This window comes from Aotus nancymaae, unplaced genomic scaffold (genome assembly GCF_030222135.1).
Source record: "Aotus nancymaae isolate 86718 unplaced genomic scaffold, 86718_ANA_hifiasm-v0.15.2.pri h1tg000040l, whole genome shotgun sequence".
NCBI classification, from domain to species: Eukaryota; Metazoa; Chordata; class Mammalia; order Primates; family Aotidae; genus Aotus; species Aotus nancymaae.
Genome location: NW_026988454.1, coordinates 24,245,888 through 24,264,233, shown reverse-complemented (window position 1 = coordinate 24,264,233; position 18,346 = coordinate 24,245,888). Strand labels below are relative to the sequence as shown.

At 39.8% G+C, this 18,346-nt stretch overlaps 1 protein-coding gene across 1 annotated transcript; it reads right to left on the bottom strand.

Moving 5' to 3' along the window:
- Nucleotides 1–1,985: 1,985 nt before the first annotated feature.
- On the bottom strand, nucleotides 1,986–17,981 carry FUCA2 (alpha-L-fucosidase 2). Its single transcript, XM_012474499.3, has 7 exons — nucleotides 17,682–17,981; nucleotides 13,494–13,681; nucleotides 10,176–10,515; nucleotides 8,622–8,832; nucleotides 8,192–8,382; nucleotides 3,870–3,978; nucleotides 1,986–2,318 (listed from the first exon to the last, which is right to left on the bottom strand). The coding sequence occupies exons 1-7, from the start codon at nucleotides 17,894–17,896 to the stop codon at nucleotides 2,178–2,180; spliced, it is 1,395 nt and encodes a 464-aa protein (XP_012329922.1). The 5' UTR covers nucleotides 17,897–17,981; the 3' UTR covers nucleotides 1,986–2,177.
- Nucleotides 17,982–18,346: the final 365 nt, after the last annotated feature.

Genomic DNA, 18,346 nt, shown 5'->3' with positions numbered 1-18,346 from the left:
TTATTCTCTCACACTTTTGGTGGCTAGAAATCCAAAATTAAGGTGTCAGCAGACCCATGTTCCCTCTGAAAACTCTATGGAAGATCCTTCCAGTACTTCGTGCCTCTTCCAGTTTGTGGTGGCCCCATAAATTCCTTGGCTTACAGCAGCATAACTCCAGTATCTGCCTTATCATCACATGGCCTTCTGTCTCTGTGTCTTTTTCTGTCATTTATAAGGATACTCTCATTGGATTGAGAACCTACCCATATCCAATATGACCTTATCTAATACTTACCTATTACATCTGCAAAGACACAACCTTCAAGTGAGAACACATTTCGAGGTTCCAGGTGGACATAAATTGTTGGGGACATTCCAGGGGACACAAACTATTTGACCCACTACAGTCACAAACTCAAACAGCCTTTGATAAACATACATTGCAGCAAATGGGAATGGAAAACACAACCTGAGTAGCTTAAACAACAGAAATTTATTTTCTCACAGTTCTGGAAGCTGAAAATCCAAGATTAAGGTGTCAGCAGATTTGGTTTCTTCAGACTTCTCTCCTTAACTTGCAGACGGCGCCTTCTCGCTGTCTTTATATGGCCTTTCCTCTGTGCACTTGTATCCCTGGTGTGTCTTCCCCTTCTTATAAGGACATCAGTCCTATTGGCTTTAGGTTCCCCGCCCTTATGACCTCACTTAACCTTAGTTACCTCTTTAAAGGCCCTATTCCCTAATATAGCCACGTACTGCATAACAACTTTTCAGTCAATAGTGGACTGCATATAAATTGGTGGTGCCACGCGATTATAATGGAGCTAAAAATTCCTATCACCTAGTGATGTTATAGCCATCATAAGGCAGCACAACACGTTAATCATGTTGTTTATGGTGATGCTGGTGTAAACAAACCTACTGTGCTGCCAGTCATATAAAAATCTAGCACATAAAATGATGCAAGATACACAATACTTGAATAAACAGCTAAGTTCCTGGTTTATGTATTGTATTGCTATACTATACATTTTGTAATTATTTTAGAGGGTATTCCTACTTAAAAAAAAAAGTTAACTGTGAAACAATGTAAGGCATGTCCATCAGGAGATACTTTAGAAGGAGTTGTCATAGGAGATGACAGCTCCATGGGTATTTGCCCCTGAAAACCTTCTAAGCAGGACAAGATATAGAGGTGGAAGACAGTGACATTGATAATCCTGACCCTATTTAGGCCTAGGCTAATGTGTATGTTTCTGTAAAAGTAAAAAATTAAAAATTTTAAAACTAGAAAAAAGCTTATAGAATAAGAATATAAAGAAAGAAAATATTTTTGTACATCTGCACAATGAGATTATGTTATAAGCCAAGTGTTATTACAAAAGAGCCAAAAACTTAAAAGTTTATAAAGTTACAGTAAGCTTACATAAATTTATTATTGAAAAAAACATTTTTTATAAATGTAGTATAACAGTATTTATAAAGTCTGTGGTAGTGTTTAATAATGTCCTAGGCCTTCACATTCACTCACCACTCACTCACTGACTCACCCAGAGCCACTTCCAGTTCTGTAAGCTCCATTCATGCTAAGTGCCCTATACAGGTGCACCATTTTTTACAGTATTTTCACTGTTCCTTCTCTATGTTTCCACATGTTAGATACACAAATACCATTGTGTTACAATTACCTACAGTATTCAGTAACATGCTGTGTATGTCTGTAGCCGAAAGCAATAGTCTATATAGCATACAGATTACGTGTGTTAGGCGATGCCATCTAGGTTTGTGTAAATACATTCTATGATGTTGGCACAACAACAACAAAGAATTGACTAGCATTGTGTTTCCCTGAAAATATCCCAATTGTTAAGTGACTCATAACTGTACAGTCATGTTGGGGGTTATGGCTTCAACATAAAATTTTCAGTTCAGTCCACAATACCACCAATTCCTACCTACTCTAATGTGAAGAAATTCTCACTTCTGAGTCACACATGGAAACATCAATGTGAAGAGACTTTAATGGCAAAGTGCGCTGGAGAGTTAAAATGGTTACATTAATTTAGCAGGGAAAAGGGAAAAGGTTGAATTGCCAAAATAATTACTTGATTTTTCTTATCCAATTGTACATTTGCTAGACACCCGATGGTTCCTAGTCTTAGACATAACTGCAGCATCAGCCACTCTGCTGCACTTTAGATCACATTAGTTAGTGCTAGAGCCCACCCCCATTTACAAGGCATCTGAGGAAAGGTTAGCTGTGGCAGTTCTACCATAATGCCGTTTTGCTCCAAAGAAATCCAGTTAAGTGGCTGTCCATGGCCCAGTAGTTTCACCTGAAATTAAAAACATACATGCAAATGTCTCCAAATTTCTCTCTCTCACCCACTTTCTGTTGGAAAGGAGTGATTAGTAATTCTGAAAAAAATAACTGAGGCCAGAGATTCATTTTTACCTTTATTTAGTGACTCACAATCACTCTTCATCTAATTGAGTATATGTATTTTGCCTGTATAGTCTTGCTTCTGTTTTACTCTCAAGAGGGAAATAAGAGTGTGCAGGGGTTGAGGGAGGAGAATTTTAAAGGCTGAATGGAGTGTCAGAGTGGAGAAAATGCTGAAGAGAGGATCAGGAGCAGAAAATGACTCTGAAACCAGTCTGCCCAAATAAGGCTTATCTAGTCAGTGTTCCTCCCCTAGATTTTCTAATAACTTCCACTATCAATAATACATGAATTTGATCAATTATTACTGTAATTGTTTTATATCCTTAGTCTTATTATACTAAGCAAATTCAAGTAAGTTATCTACATATTCTAGGGTTATTGTGAACCAAAAATTTTGCTTCTCAGGTGGATCAATTCGAAAATAAAACACATGAGCTTTTAAATAATGATGTTAATTGGCACCAAAAAGAACATAAATAAAATAAAAATATAATCAATGTCATACCTGGGCTACTAAGCTATAATTATTAGATTTGAACTCATCTTCTTTCTGCCTCATCAACCACACGTATTAGAAATGAAACGCAGAAAGGTGATGCAAGGAGAACCATATGGACAATTACCCTCCAAAGGGATAATGTATTTTAAAAAATAAGCTATAAAATATATCCGCATGAACTCAATGCCAGATCTGGTGGTTACAACAGTTAAATTAATCTCTAACTTTCTCCAAAATGTTTTATAAACATAAAATAGTAGAATCATGACATCTTGTATTCAGATATGTTCTGGAGTAGGGTGTCAGGGAAAGCATCTAAATTCCAGTTTTGTGAGAAGAATCATTTTGGATACATGCAATGAACTTAAACAACGTAGAATGACTGTGAAGAATAATGTCTATTTTACAGTGTTATGCATAGAGATACTGTAGCTGTTTCATCAGCTTAGTTTTCTGGGAAACCAAAAGTTTCAAAGGTTTTAACCAAACACTCTCATTGGTGAAATTCATTTGATTTGATTTTATTGTTTTGTTTTATTTTTTCCAGAGACAGACTGAAGCGAAGTGGTGCAAAACATAGCTCACTGTAGTCTTGACATACTGGGCTCATGCAATCCTCCTGCCTCAGCCTCCTGAGCAGCTAGGACTACAGGTGTGTGCCATCATACTCAGCTAACTTTAAAAAAAAAATTTGTAGAGAGGGGTCTTGCTATATTGCGCAGGCTAGTCTAAGACTCCTGGCCTCAAGACATCCTCCTGCCTCAGCTTCCCAAGTGCTGGAATTACAGTGTGAGTGCAACGCTTGGCTGGAGCTCATTTTGAAATTACATTTATGAGGTGCAAGAGGAACAGACATAAGGCTTCCCTTAAAGTTAAAAGTTATGTTTGCATCAAGGTGTTCTAATCAGCAATTTAAAGGAAAAAGGTAAAGTTCCCTCTTACCTGTGTTGCCCCTAGAATAGCTTTGGGCTGGCCAAGGAACAGCTGTCCTGATGTGGGCCATTTAAGAAAAATGGCATAGACCAATTTTTCTTTAGGCTTGGATGTATACCTGGTTAAAAGAAAAAATAAAAAGCACAGTAACAAGTTACATCCCATGTTTCTCATTATTTGTGGATCAAGAACAATCTGGAATTATTTTACAGGATACTTCTATTTAGCACCTATTTACCAATGTCGCCATTAATAGAAGGGAAGGAAAAATAGCCCCATGCTAGTATAAAAAGCACCTTCCTCCCACAAGACCAAAAGGAAGTTCTTGAAAGACAAAGATTTTCTTGGGCTAGCATTCCTTTTCATCAGACTGCTCTCATGGAGCTGAAAAGGGGAGGGAGATGAGCTAAGGGGGTAGGATGCAAGAGCTTCATGGCTTTTCATGTGTTGTTCAAATGTTTATATTCATTCATTCATTCAATAAGACAGGAAATGCATGTGTCAGTTCTGTGCCTAGTACTGTGCTCAGTGTTAAGAGTTACAGTAGAAAACAAAACACACATAGTTCTTGTGCTTATGGAACTTAGACTAGAGTGGGCAGACTGTAAAGGCAGACACTAAAAAATCACAAATAATATGAAAGTGTGAGTTCTGATACGCACTATGAAAGAAAAGGAAATTGAGAGATTATAACAAAAGGATCTCTTTAGATTAGAACATCAAAAAGAAGCCCCTCCAAGAGCATGACATTTAATCTGAGACTTAGAGGATGAATGAGAACAAAGAAGAAGGTAAGGGAAGTATGCCTTAGACAAAGAAAATGGAATTCATTCGTATATTCATTCAACTACTCAACAAATACTTACTGAAATCTTAAAATGCTAGATGCTGTTTTAGAGCTATTTGCAACATTGAACAAAGTCCTTGTCCTCATGGGGCTTACATTCTAGTGGGAGAAATTAGAGTGAACAAATATGCAGGTGATGATTAAATACTATGGAGGAAACAAGCCAGGTAAGAAGGACAGGGCATGCTAGGTAGGAACAGAAGGGCCTGGGAGTGTTATTTTAAGTGGAATAGTCAGGGAAGACTTCTTAAAGGTGGCATGGAAGACAGCCATGGGAGCACCATGGGAGGGCCACAGGAGCGTCTGGAGAAAGCCTTCCAGCCAGAACGGCAAGTACAGGAGCCCCAGTGCAAGACTGTGCTTAGCCTGTTGATGCAACAGCAAGGAAGGCAGAGTGGTTGAAGGAGAGGAAATAGGAGAGGGTGACAGCAGATAAGATCAGAAAGGCGATGAGCCAGATTTGATAAGCCCTTGTAAGCATCTATTGGACACAGCCTTTTCTCTGAGACTGGAAGCCACTGGAGAAATATGAGCATGGAAGTGGCATTATTACTTAAAAGTTTACTCTGATCGCTTTGTGGTGAATAGGTTAAAGGGTAGAAATAGAAACCTGTTAAGAAGCTGCTGAAATAATCCAGGCAGGGGCGAGACAATGGAAACTAAAAGGATGAGGGTTGCCACAGACAGGATGAGAAGTGGTCAGATTCTGAATATATTTCCAAGATAAAGAGGATGATATCTGCTGATGGGTTGGCTGTGACTATAAAAGAAAGGAAAACTAAGGTCTTTAAGGTTTTGGGCCTGAGAGCCACCTAAAGGATGAAGCTGCCATTAACTGAGATGGAGAGGACCGTGGGTGGAGCTAGTTTATAGCAAAATTTTAAAACTCGGGGCTTCAGTTGTGGACATACAGGTCTAAGATGCTATGCATCCAAGTGGAAATGTTGAGTAGGACGTTAATGAGGCTGGAGTTCAGAAAGAGGTCTGCACTGGAAATAGAAATGTGGCATTGAGGTCATCGATATAGCATTTAAAGCCAGGAAAATGGGCACATCACCTGGGACATTCAGATAAATAGAGAAGAATAGAAGTCCAAAGTCTAAACCTCAGGGCACTTCAAGATTTAGAGGTTGGAAAATGAGACGAAATCAGCAAAGGAACTAAGAAGGAAGGCCCAACAGGTATGATGAACACCAGGAGAGAGAGTTATCAAGTGAAGTAAGTGCTGCCAGTTTGTTGAGAAAAAGAGCACTGGGGACTCATCACTGGATTTGGCAAGGCAGAGGTTACTGTGGCCTTGAGAAGAGTAATTCTGTGGAGTGTGGGGATGGAAGCTCAACCACAGTGGGTTCAAGAGACAAACATGAAAACTGTAGCAAGGAACTGGAGATAGCATGAAAACAATTCTTTCAAGATGTTTTACCACAAAGGAAAGAAGAGAAATGGGAAGGTAGCTAGAAATGCAAGTGAAATTGAGTAAAAGGGGAGAATTGCTTTAAAAATCCTTGAGTGGATGATTTGCAATGGGATCAGGACACAAGGGTTGACCTTAAAGCCAAAAGTGAGATACTTTTACATGTGTGTCTGTCTAGGTGCATGCGTGTATGTGTGTGTGTGTGTGTGTGTGTGTGTGTGTGTGTGTTTCTATAGTTACAGTTTGCTGTCCAGGAGCAGGCATGGAATAAGTAGATCTGAATTTAAAGTTGATGTTCTGTCAAGTGAGTATGGCAGAAGGGAGAGAGAGTTCAGGAGTTGGGTGTATGCAATAGACTGGTTACAGTGACAGGCCACAGAATCTGACCTGGATAAGGAAAAAGAGGGACAGAGAAAAGATGACAGGATGAAAAGATAGTATGATCACTGGATTATAGATCCCTTTGGAAGCCACAGTGCTGTGTGGAGTGAGCCAAAGCAGAAGAAGTGGTAGGCAGATGGCAGAATGCTTCAAACTAGAGCCATGGAAGGGGTGCAGTTATTGGTAATGCAAAGTCTAAAGCATGATTATAGAAGAAAGGGAAGTTAAGGACACCAAGGTTTTTGGCCTGACAACCACCTAAAGGATAGAGCTGCCATTTACTGAGGTGGGGAAGACCGTGGGTGGAGCTAGTCTACAGCAAAATTTTAAAACTCAAGACTTCAGTTGCAGACATACAGGTCTAAGATGCTATGCATCCAAGTGGAAATGTTGAGTAGGAAGTTCGACTTTCTATTACCAACATGACCTTGTGTATTGGTCATGTAAAGGAACAGGTAACAAAGGTCAAGTGGACAAGATCCCTAGAAGACAGGAGGTGCAGATAATTAGAACTGTGACACTAAGAATTATGTGAAGAGTAGTTCTGGGGACAGGGATGGTTAGCCAGGGCTACACTCTCAAAGGATTTTAAGGGTTCACCTGGGAGTCTGTAGGTGACTGCAAGAAGGTGGGCACGATGAACCTGATGGGGAAGAAGGCTCCTGTGGTAAGGAGGGAGAGTAGGACCACTCAGCATCGGGGAAGTTGGTAGGAGCCAGACTCGCAGCTTTATAATCCACATTAAATATTTAGTTTTTATGTTTATTTATTGAAATAAACACAATAGAATAATGGTTAATGACTGTGAAGTCCCAGATCAGATACCCTCATATTCAAATATAAGTACAGAAGCAAATTCCAAAACCATATTTGCACTATCCTCTATCACATGAGAGACTGATACTGAGTTCTCATTATGGCTTCTCCCAGATCAACATTTTAAAATTCCACAATTATTTGCTCTGTCCAGCTTGCCCTACTTCATTTTATTCAATGGGTTGATAATGTTTTAAGTCATAAGTCAAGTAGATTGAAGAACATTTAGTCTAATCTTTCGTTTCTATTTAATCAGGCAGTAATCAGGGGCCAACCGAAGGTGAATTTTTAGAACTTCGCCAATGCTACTCTTATTTTGTATATGTTAAGAAACCATATCAGAAACTGTCATATTTGTGTCTGACTCATATACTCATTGACACACAGAACCTTTCCAATCTCAGAGAGGAGCATCTTCCCAGAATCCTCCCTATTTTTACTCATTTTTAACCTAACATTTTCTCTGCCATTGGGTACCTCTTGTTTGCTAATTTCATGGTATGCAACATCTGCAAAAGTCAGAATTTACAGAACTAAATAAACAGTAGTCTTTGTTTTAGACTAACCATTCAGCATTTTTTATTAGTCTAAATGGCTTACAATTTTTCTAAGAGCTGACTACTTTCAGCCAAAATTTGTCCACCACTGGGAGATACATAGAGATTATGTAAGCTCAATTTGGTAAACAATAAATGTTCAAAAACATGCACATTCTTCCCCTTCTCTTTATATTAGAGTAAGCAAAGTTTGGAAAGTGCTTTATATACATAGGAATTAATCCAATTTTTCTTTTTATCTTACTCTTCTTTGTATGTCTGATAAATTTTAAATCTCTCCCTTTATAAAAGAGACTTGGTAACAAGAATGACTTACCACACATCTGGGGTGACAGTGTCATTCTGGGATCGCCAGGTATGGGTTTCATAAATAGCTTCTCCATTGACTCTTAGCCAGGACCCCATTTGCCTCAGTCGCTCCTCAAAAACTACAGAAATGGTGCCATCTAGTGTGGGCCCAATATTCATCAAAAGATTTCCTCCACATGAAACTGTTTCTACAAGTTGCTAAAAAATTAAGAATACATGTTTTTAGATAAATAAAATAATTATATCTTTAATGTGCTAATATGTTGCATTTACATATTTATACATGTATATTTAGTCACTGCCCAGAAGAACAAATGCAGGATAGAACAGTGTCCTATACTGATAGGCCATTGAGCTATACAAATTATAAGAAATAATTCCTACATGACCACACTATTAAGAATATTACGTTAATAGCCACAGACATTTTACTGTACCTTCACCAATTCTTCAATTGTAAGATAGTCAGAGATTCCAGCATCCCTCCTGTAGCCCCAGGACAGCTTATCTATTGTCATGCAGTTTTCCCATTTATGTGGCAAAAGATGTCCTGGGTTATAACGATCACTGCAGGTATAGAAGCCACCATGCTTACAGATGCTACCAGCTCCCCAACGATCATTGGTGACTACTGTGTCCCGAACTGGGCTGAAACAAAATATACAATTTTTTAAAACAAAAGGTATAAGCTTTTTATACAAAAAGAGATGCCACTGAAAAGATATCTAATTGAAATACATTTCTAACAAGGGACCATGGCATAGTACAATGAAAAGCCCATGGTTTTGAAGTCAAACAGAACTGGGTTAATTGGAGTTCTGGCTTTGTCACTTTCTAGCTCCCAGACCTGGAGCAAGTTACCTGGCTCCTCTGAATAATGAATTTCCTCATCTATGATTAGAACAAAAATAAGTTATGTAAAACATTTAGCCTAGTGCCCAGCACATATAGCACTCATAAGATTATTATATGATTATTTTAACTTCCCTTCCATATTGTAAATGGTAGCCAAAACTGAATTTATACCCAAGACACTTTTCTTTCCAATGATTCAATGATCTCATACATGTAGTCTAGACTTTCTCTTTCTCTTACAATTGTGCCTAATATTGAAAAACCTCAGAAAATTTGTTGATGTTATGTGAAATATCCCCACAACATTATTTATCATAGCAGGTGGTATAGTTAGAAGGAAATCCATGCCACATAGAGAGGACAGTTTTGAGTCACAAATTGAAGTGATGGCTCCCAGTCTTTTCCCTTGGAAGGGGTACCTGGACACATTGCTGTTTTAAGTATCAAGGGTTCTTCAGAATATTTGTATCTGTACCCTGTGTGGGCCCAGGAAGTACAAGCAGAAGGCTTCCTGACTTCGTAGCACAATACCCAGTGCTTTCTAGTGCACATGCAAATTTGGTCCATATAGTTTAAGCCTAATGGAGGAGTTTAATCAGAACTCCCTGTTCTAATAGGGCAGCCTTGAACATATCAGCAAGCAATAGGCAAACACTGGAGAAAGTGAAAATGCTGCTGATGAAGGAAAAGAGGAGACAGACAAGGGTGACGCTGACTGGGCAGCAAAGACGACCAAGAGGTAAGAGGATAAAAAGAAGCAGTCAGAGGGATTCAGAAGCACATTATCAGAAATAGGGATGAATAAACAGAGTTGTCCCAGAATAGAGGCCATCAAGGACCAGAGTAGGAGAGATAAGCGGGGGATCCACAACATTTACACCTTGGCAGTTCTCGGTCCTGTGATTTTTAGTCTGATCTCAAAGTCAGACCATTGAGTTCGATTTTACTCCTGATTTGTTTACTCTTGATTATGTTGAGTAAATGTCATATAGCTAATAAGTATTATTTACAATGATTTACTCCCCCCATACCACCAATGACTTAAAAGGAAATATTTTATGAAGCGAAGGTATTAAAGTATTGGAAATATATTAGGAATGTGGAGAGTAACGGCAGCGATCTCATAACATACATACCTTTCATTATATAGCCAGGCCAAGAAGCCTGTGCTGTTCCAGTATTGATCCGGCGCTCCTCCGTCACCATCCGACCACAGAATCTCAGGCTGATAGGTGTTCACTAACTCATAGAGCTCTGGCAATGTCTTAGAAACTGGAAATTGCCGTTTATGGAATGAACTGGATTCATCCTCAAGGAAGAGTGGATGAAACCATTCAAAAAGGGAGTAGTACAGTCCGAAACGCAGGTGAGTTCTGTTCCTAATGGCTACCTCAAGTTCCTTGACAATGTCCCTCTTGGGCCCCTCATCTATGGCATTCCAGTTCCACGAATACTCTGAACCCCACAAGGTAAAGCCTAGAAAATTATAGTAAAAGCCCTTGTAAGCATGTCAACTTTATTTTAGTAAATTTCAACCCACACAAATGCCAAAACAAGTCACATAGTACATGTGATATATAAATACCTGCTCCTACAAATGACTGTTTTATGGCAACTTTTTCATGGCATATATGGTGCTTTTATATGAGAAATGAGAATTTAAACAAGGTGAGATCAAGGTTTTTAAAAGCAACTTTCAGGGTACATCATTGTACCCCAAAAGTTAGATGGTCATATGGTCTGATCGATCTCCAGTATTTTCCCTCTTAGATTTTAAAGTCCTTGAGGGATAGCATCATGTCTGAAGTGCTCCCTGCTCTGTCTTTAGCCAACTGCTAGCACCAAGTATAGCACAAAATAAACAATCAACAATAGCCGCTCACAACTAAGATGGGAACATATATGTGTACCATGCTGAATGATGACGACTACTGTGTATTACGAAGATCCTGAGATGCACTCCTGCAAGATTCTTAGTGTCTTCTAAACCAAAGCTTGAATTCTACTGCTTAGTTTTAGGATTGTTTATTTTATTATAGTGTGATTCTTAGAACACTGGTGATCCACGTACAGCAAATCTCTTTTAGCTTGATTATTCACTTAAGCAGAGCGGCAAAAAAAACACTATTTCCCAATGGTTCTATACTTTAAAATATACTCACCATGTGTAATCTCATTCTACTATAAAGTCATAAGCTTGGAGGTTCCTCTTTAATAAAATCACCCAAAAGCGAATAGTCTACCAACTACATAGATATGAAAAATAATGTATACCTTTATGCAACACTTAGAAGTCGTTCATTTTTAACAGGAATTTGCATTTAGATTGCTGGTTGTTCTACATAAAATGTTAGAAGAGATAGATAAACTGAAATACTTAAAACATAATAAATATGAAAGCCTCAAAAATTTCATTAGTGCCTAGAGACTTAAGTACGTTGTTACTATTCCACTAAAATCTAAAAGAATCTTTCAGAATAGACATTTATGATACATTTGGTGAAACACTTTACTCTTGGTAAATTAGAACAAGTTTAAGATTGACTCACATTTTTTATTTTTTATTTTTTTTGAGACAGATTCTGGCTCTGTCACCTAGGCTGGAGTTCAGTGGTGCGACCTTGGCTCACTGCATCGTCGACCTCCTGGGCTCAAGTGTTCCTCCCACCTCAGCCTCCCAAGTAGCTAGGACTACAGGTGTGCTCCACCACACCCAGCTAATTTTATTTTTTCAGAGACAGGGTCTCACTTTGCTGCCTAGGCTGGTCTCAAACTCCTGGCCTCAGGCAATCCTCCTTCCTCGGCTTCCCAAAGTGTTGAGATTATAGAAGTGAGCCACTGCACCTGGTCTTAGATTCATTTAAATAAGCTTTTTAAAACAGCTCACTCTTGTTCCTGTCATGTCTGTGGTAAGCTTCAGAGCAGTGTCAATATCTAAAGTCATATTCAAAATTTTTCAACTTGACAGGTCCTAATGTCAGACAGTACTAAAACCACATGGGTCTTCATTTTAATATCACCACCAGAAGCTCACACAGTGATCACCCTTCCTGAGCTTAGCATGCATTTTCCGTAAGCAATGAAAACATCTGACAACACGGGTCCTAGAAAATGTATAAATGTGGGCTACATCATCTGTTCTCACAGTTTGATTATGAATTTTTATTAAATAAACTCACTATTTAATACTTTGTGCCATACAGCTTGGGAAAGTTCCTAGACATCAGGAAATCAGCATGTTATCAAGCAAATACACTTTATAGATATCCATCTCAGCAGGAGAAACATCTAAAGGAGAAAATCATGAAGCTATCAGAATGTGGCCAAAGGGAAGACTATCCTCTGATAATTCCAGATTTTTTGCTTTGGTTCTCCTCTCCTATTCCCATCCCATCCCTGGAGAAAACAATAAAGCAAAATTTCTTTCTTTTCTTTTTTTTTTTTTGAGACAAGATCTCCCTCTGCTGCCTAAACTGGAGTGTAGTGGCCCTATCTCCACTCATTGCAGCCTCAATCACCCAGGCTCAAAAAGTCCTCCCACCTGTGCCTCCCAAGTAGTTTGGACTCTGGAGACATGCCACCATGCTAACTTTTTAGGGGTTTTTTTTTGGGTAGAGAAAAGGTCTCACTATGTTGCCCAGGCTGATCTCGAACCCCTGGGCTCAAATGATCCTCCTTCCTTGACCTCCCAAAGTTTTGGGATTACAGGCATGAGCTACCACATCCAGTGCATATTTTTTTTTTTTTGTACCAAGACAAAAATGATCATTCAAAAGAAACTGATAAATTAACAAGCAGTTGGAACAAAAACTATTTATTAATGCTTCCTTGGCCTTACAAATATTGAAATGGTAATGGGTGGAATCTATTCTATTAAAATAGGACTACTGTGGGGTTTTTAGGTATTCTTCTACCACCTCTGATTTTTCTGGGAACCATTACAGTTCCACAATCCTTTTCCCTCCAAGTGATCTTGGTCACTCTCATCACTATCAATTCATCCACTATTTGCACCATTTGGCTAAGAGTTGGCTAAAAGGGCAGCCAGGTGCATCGTAATGATGCAAGACTATAGCAGTATAACCTCCGTGATGCATTCACAGGATGCACTACAGAGAAAGGGAAGGAAAGAGTGCAATTCCAATGATGAATTTTGACTTACAACTCACACTCCCTTCAACAAACAGCTTTAAGGAAATCTTGGAAATATTGTTCAATATACATGTAACAAAATGTGACCATCTTTCCTCTGTTATGTGGAGGGGTTCTTTCTGTATTCATAATATCTCTCAATTTGGTTGAACGTGCAGTCCCTAAGTTATAAGCAAGTATCAGTCACCACTTATGGTTGCTCCTAAGAGAAAATTAGACCTTGCTTTAGTTTTTTCTTCCAAAATAACAACTTTCCATTTCTTAACAATTGTCAGCAATTTGCATACGCTGGATTGACTTACCTTCGTGATGTTTTGAAGTTAAGACAATGTATTTGGCACCAGAGGCCTGAAAAATATCTGCCCACTGGTTGGCATTAAAAAATTTTGCTGTAAATAGTGGTCCAAAATCTTCATATTTGAAACTAGGAGGGTAATTATCTTTCATGAATTCCACATACTTCGGTATCTTTTCCTTTTGCCAATACCACCTAAGGGGAGGAAAGGAAAGAGCATATAAACAACACATACACACACATTTAAAAGAACTGCTCCAGCTCCCTTTACCATTTACCCCTCACTCAGATACAGTAGGACCCAGATTCTCTTTCTCACTTCCCATTGGTTTGACTTGGCTTTAAAGAAAGCTTATGCAAACTAAACCCCCCTCTCTATCTATCCCCCTGTGAAATCCACTTGGCTCATAAACTAGAGCATTCTAGGCAACTCAGCTACCCATCTCTCTCTCTTTTTTTAAGACAGGGTCTCATTCCGTCACTCAGGTTGGAGTGCAGTAGTGCAATCATGGCTCACTGTAACCTTGACCTCCTGGGCTCAAGGGATCCTCTCACCTCAGCCTCCTGAGTAGCTGGGACTACAGGCATGTGTCACCGCACCTGGTTATTTTTTTTTTCTTTGTGGAAATGTGATTTCCATGTGTTGCCCAGACTGGTCTTAAACTCCTGGGCTCAAGCAACCCTCCTGCCTCAGCCTCCTGAAGTCTTAGGATTACAGCATGAGTCACCATGCCCAGCCCCATTCTCTTTTAATTCTTCACCTTTAAATCACAACATGTAGTATGTGTTATTACACATTGTCCTTTGTAACGTAAATGACTAGGGCTTCTGAAAGGAAGACCAAATGCCTAAAACATAACATGCATCTATTATATTCACTAGTAGAGAACACTTTGGAGGCACAGCACAGAAAGGGAAGCAACAATAAAATTAAGACGATGCTGTTATTTTAATTAATGGACTCAACCTTCAAGGATTACTTGTTATATGCGTTCATTCTAAGCATTGGTATATTGATCCTAAACTGCATAAGCAAGACTTCATGAGGAAAAGCACATTTAAACATTTTAAACACAAAATAACCATCCTCATGAAATAGATGCAATCCCCATTTCTGACCCACCTCCTACTTTTTCTATCACCATTCCTTTCGTAAGAGTATTTCTAGAGGATAAGCAAATCCATAATCAGCGCTACACTTCATAAGATGATCAGGAGACTCTTTCTGCTAAGAAGACATAACTGAAGGGCATACTATGTGGCAGGAATGTTGTTTGCCTACCCAAAAGTCATATTTACCTAATTTCCCAGCTTCCACTACAGCTAAAACAGGGATGTAAGATCCATCATGGCCAAAGGAACTTGAGGGAAAGCAGACTTTGAGAATTCTGGACATGGTTTCCCTCCTAATGAAAAGAGACACTGGTCCTCCTGCCTTTGTGCAAGGTTGTGTGAAGTTATGATGCCTGGCTGCCATCATGTGACCATGAAGGGACAAGTCCCCAGACTAAGGATGACAGAAAAAGCCTATGTCTTTTATTTCATCAATGAACCAACTACCTCTAAATTTCTTGTTGTGTGAGATAATAACCCCCTATCATTATACCTTTTACTTGGGTTTTTGATACCTTAAAGTGAAAGTATCCTAATGGATCCTTGAAGCATTTTTATTATTTATTTATTATTGATTAATCGATTGGTTGAGACAGGGTCTTGCTCTATCACCCAGGTTGGAATGCAGTGGCATGGTCATACCTCACCACAGTCTTGAACTACTGGGCTCAAGTGATCCTCCCACCTCACTCTCCTAAGTAGCTGGGACTATAGGCATTACCTTTCAAATTGAACTGTAAAAGAGAAACTGGACATTCAGAAAGTTGAAAAAAGGAGGGAATTTCTCCTAGCATCATCTAATTTGAACCTGCATTCTCCCCTAGTCTAGACTCAAATTTCATGCTGAGAGATGAAAAAAGGCATTTATGGTAGAAACTCCATCATTTATATTTGGTTTTTCATAGCCATTTAGGACAGTCAGATATATTCATCTGTACAGTTGATTGCCCGAAAGTCAAATTGAGAGTAAGGAGCAGAGGATACAAAGGGAAATCATAGATAATTAAAAAATCTTCCACAGGGTTAATGCATTTCCAGATCTTCAGGAATGTGTTCTCTATTTTGTTTAGTATGAGAAATAACTTTATTGTTGTAGGTCAAAACAAACAACCGTGAGTTTATTTGTAGAAAATGAAGTTATTCATAGCAAAGAATAAAATGACTCAAAAGTAGCTGTTTTATTTTGGCATAGTACTAGTTTTAACAAATGTCAAATCCTGTTCTGGTACCAATATATCTTTACCTAATCTTCATGATTGAACAAAATGATAATATAAGATACAATTTAGGAGGAAGAAAATGTGTTAATTATGTACCACACTAATCTAAAACATTTCCAAAATAAACTCAAGATTCCTTACAGCCCAAAACATGCAAATAAATATGTGTAGCATCTTTTTGAAGTAGCTATGTTTTGGTATAAAAGAGTCTCTGTTTTACAAGTTGAATTATTTAAAGTATATGAATAATTCTCCATAGATTTACCCAGTTTTATTTTTTACATCAACTGGCCTACTAATAAGAAAGGTTGCTGGTTGCAGGTAGTCAATCTCTTTGTAATGAAAGGGCTAAAATATGCTACTGTGGCATATTATTAAAGGTAAAGAAACTTGAAAAATAGCAGAAGCATGAAGAGCACTTTGACCTTTGTGCTGTTCCTTAGGAGCAGAAGATGAAATTCCAGTGTGAAAGATACTCTATACCAGAAGAAAAGGCAACATCCTAAGCTTCAAAGACAAGAAGTAGAATGTACAGACCTTGTTCAAATAACTCTTACTTTTTAAGCCTCCCCATATAATTTAATCACACAATGTCAATTTAATTATCGGACCCAGCAGAGACCCTAACAGAATGGCGGTGTAACTTTTCTACCCCTACAGTAAGCATGGTACAGTGTATACTATGTAATGTTAATATAACATATAGCTCATACTCTGTACTGTGTCTATTAAATATAGTATGTTAATTTTGATGTATACTATTTATGTAGTACATAGTTGATTCAAATAAATACTTATTGTTTAATGATTCCTTTATTTTACTTAAGAATATATTATGTGTCCCAAAGTGCTGGGATTACAGGCATGAGCCACCGCTGATCACCTGAGGTCAAGAGTTCGAGACCAGCCTGACCAACATGGCAAATCCCCGTCTCTACTAAAAAATACAAAAATTAGCCTGCATGGTGGCGCATGCCTGTAGTCCCAGCTACTCCATAGGCTGAGGCATGAGAATCACTGGAGCCTGGCAGGCGAAGGTTGCAGTGAGCCAGGATCACCCCACTGCACCCAACCTGGGCGACAGTCAGATTCTGTCTCTAAATAAATATATAAAATAAAAGAATATATTATGTGCATGTATCTATATATGCACACAAAATATTTCTATTTTAAATAACTTAATACTTGTAGCATTTAGCCGGAAAAGACATGCGCAACAGTTTGAGAAATTATATGCACATTTTCACATAGATCTTAAAGTAAAATCTTAAGCACAGATTTTTGTGCAGCACCTTTCATACGGAAGTATAACTGGGTTGTGTTAAGAGTACCATTCTAGAACCTCTTTTAAAAGTTCCTGGAGCCACATATGGGTAACATGTTAACATTAAATAGCCAATTGTGTTCAAATGAACAGTTGTTTCACATACTCATAACTGTTTTAACCATAAGTTCACTGCAGAATGACTGCAAATTGGCAGAGCAACCATGAGCCATTGTGTCTGAGTCCGCGCTCATGTGATGCCCTGCACAAACTGATGAATGTGTCTAGTAGCTCGATGTTGTAGTGTCATAACTACAGCTTCATATGCGCAACTGTGAAGAAGCTGAGGAGTCAGGTGTGTCTGAAAACTCTTGCAGTTACACGGAAGAAAAATTCCCTGTTCATTCAGCACGAACCACTTAGGCAAGAAACCCCACATTCGACACCCGGAAGTGCGAAACGCCAGTAACGCAGTGGGAGGTGAAACCGAAGAGGGTGCAGGCAGCACCAGGCTGCGAACGAGGCCAGCTAGGTAGTGGCTGGAGCCTGCGGGTGGGGACGAGAGCGCGGCAGAGGAGACGGAGGGGAGTGCACTCACCAGAACCACTCGCTACCGAAGCTGGGCACGGAAAACACGCCCCAGTGGATGAAGATGCCGAACTTGGCCTGGTCGAACCACGCGGGCAGCTGGCGGCCGTCCAGGGACTCCCAGGTGGGGTCGAAGCGCGCAGCGCTGCGGGCAGGGCAAGGCGGCAGCAGCGGCGGCAGCAGCAGCAGCGGGAGCGCGAGCCCGGGGAGCTCCCGGGGCCGCATGTCCCCGCGCGGGCCGGCTGTCTTCTTTGCAGGCTGGCGCGGCCTCACGAGCGCTGTTCTTTTTTATTGCTGCTGAGTATGCCGCGCCGCTGTCACCTGACCAAGCCGGACTTGGAAACAGGCCACCCTTCCCCCTCCGGGGCGGGAGTGGCCACTCTCCCGGGCGCTCGGAATAACCTCAGGAGGGCTGCATCGCTCAGCGTGACTAAAGAGGCCCCCATTACCCCAAAGCCAGCTGCTATGGCTTTGCTAAGGCTCTATCCGCTTTGAGGGGGGAAATATGAGTCTGCGTCAGGGCCCTGTGACCAGCGCCTCTGCCCTCAAGCAGGCTCGACCCTGCCCAAAAATCTGCCCAAGAGGACCACGCCACCAGCCCGCCCTGGTGGCTGCTCCACACGTCTGAGGCGTGGACGAGAAGGTCAGGGCAGGAATCTCAGCCGGGACTTGCCA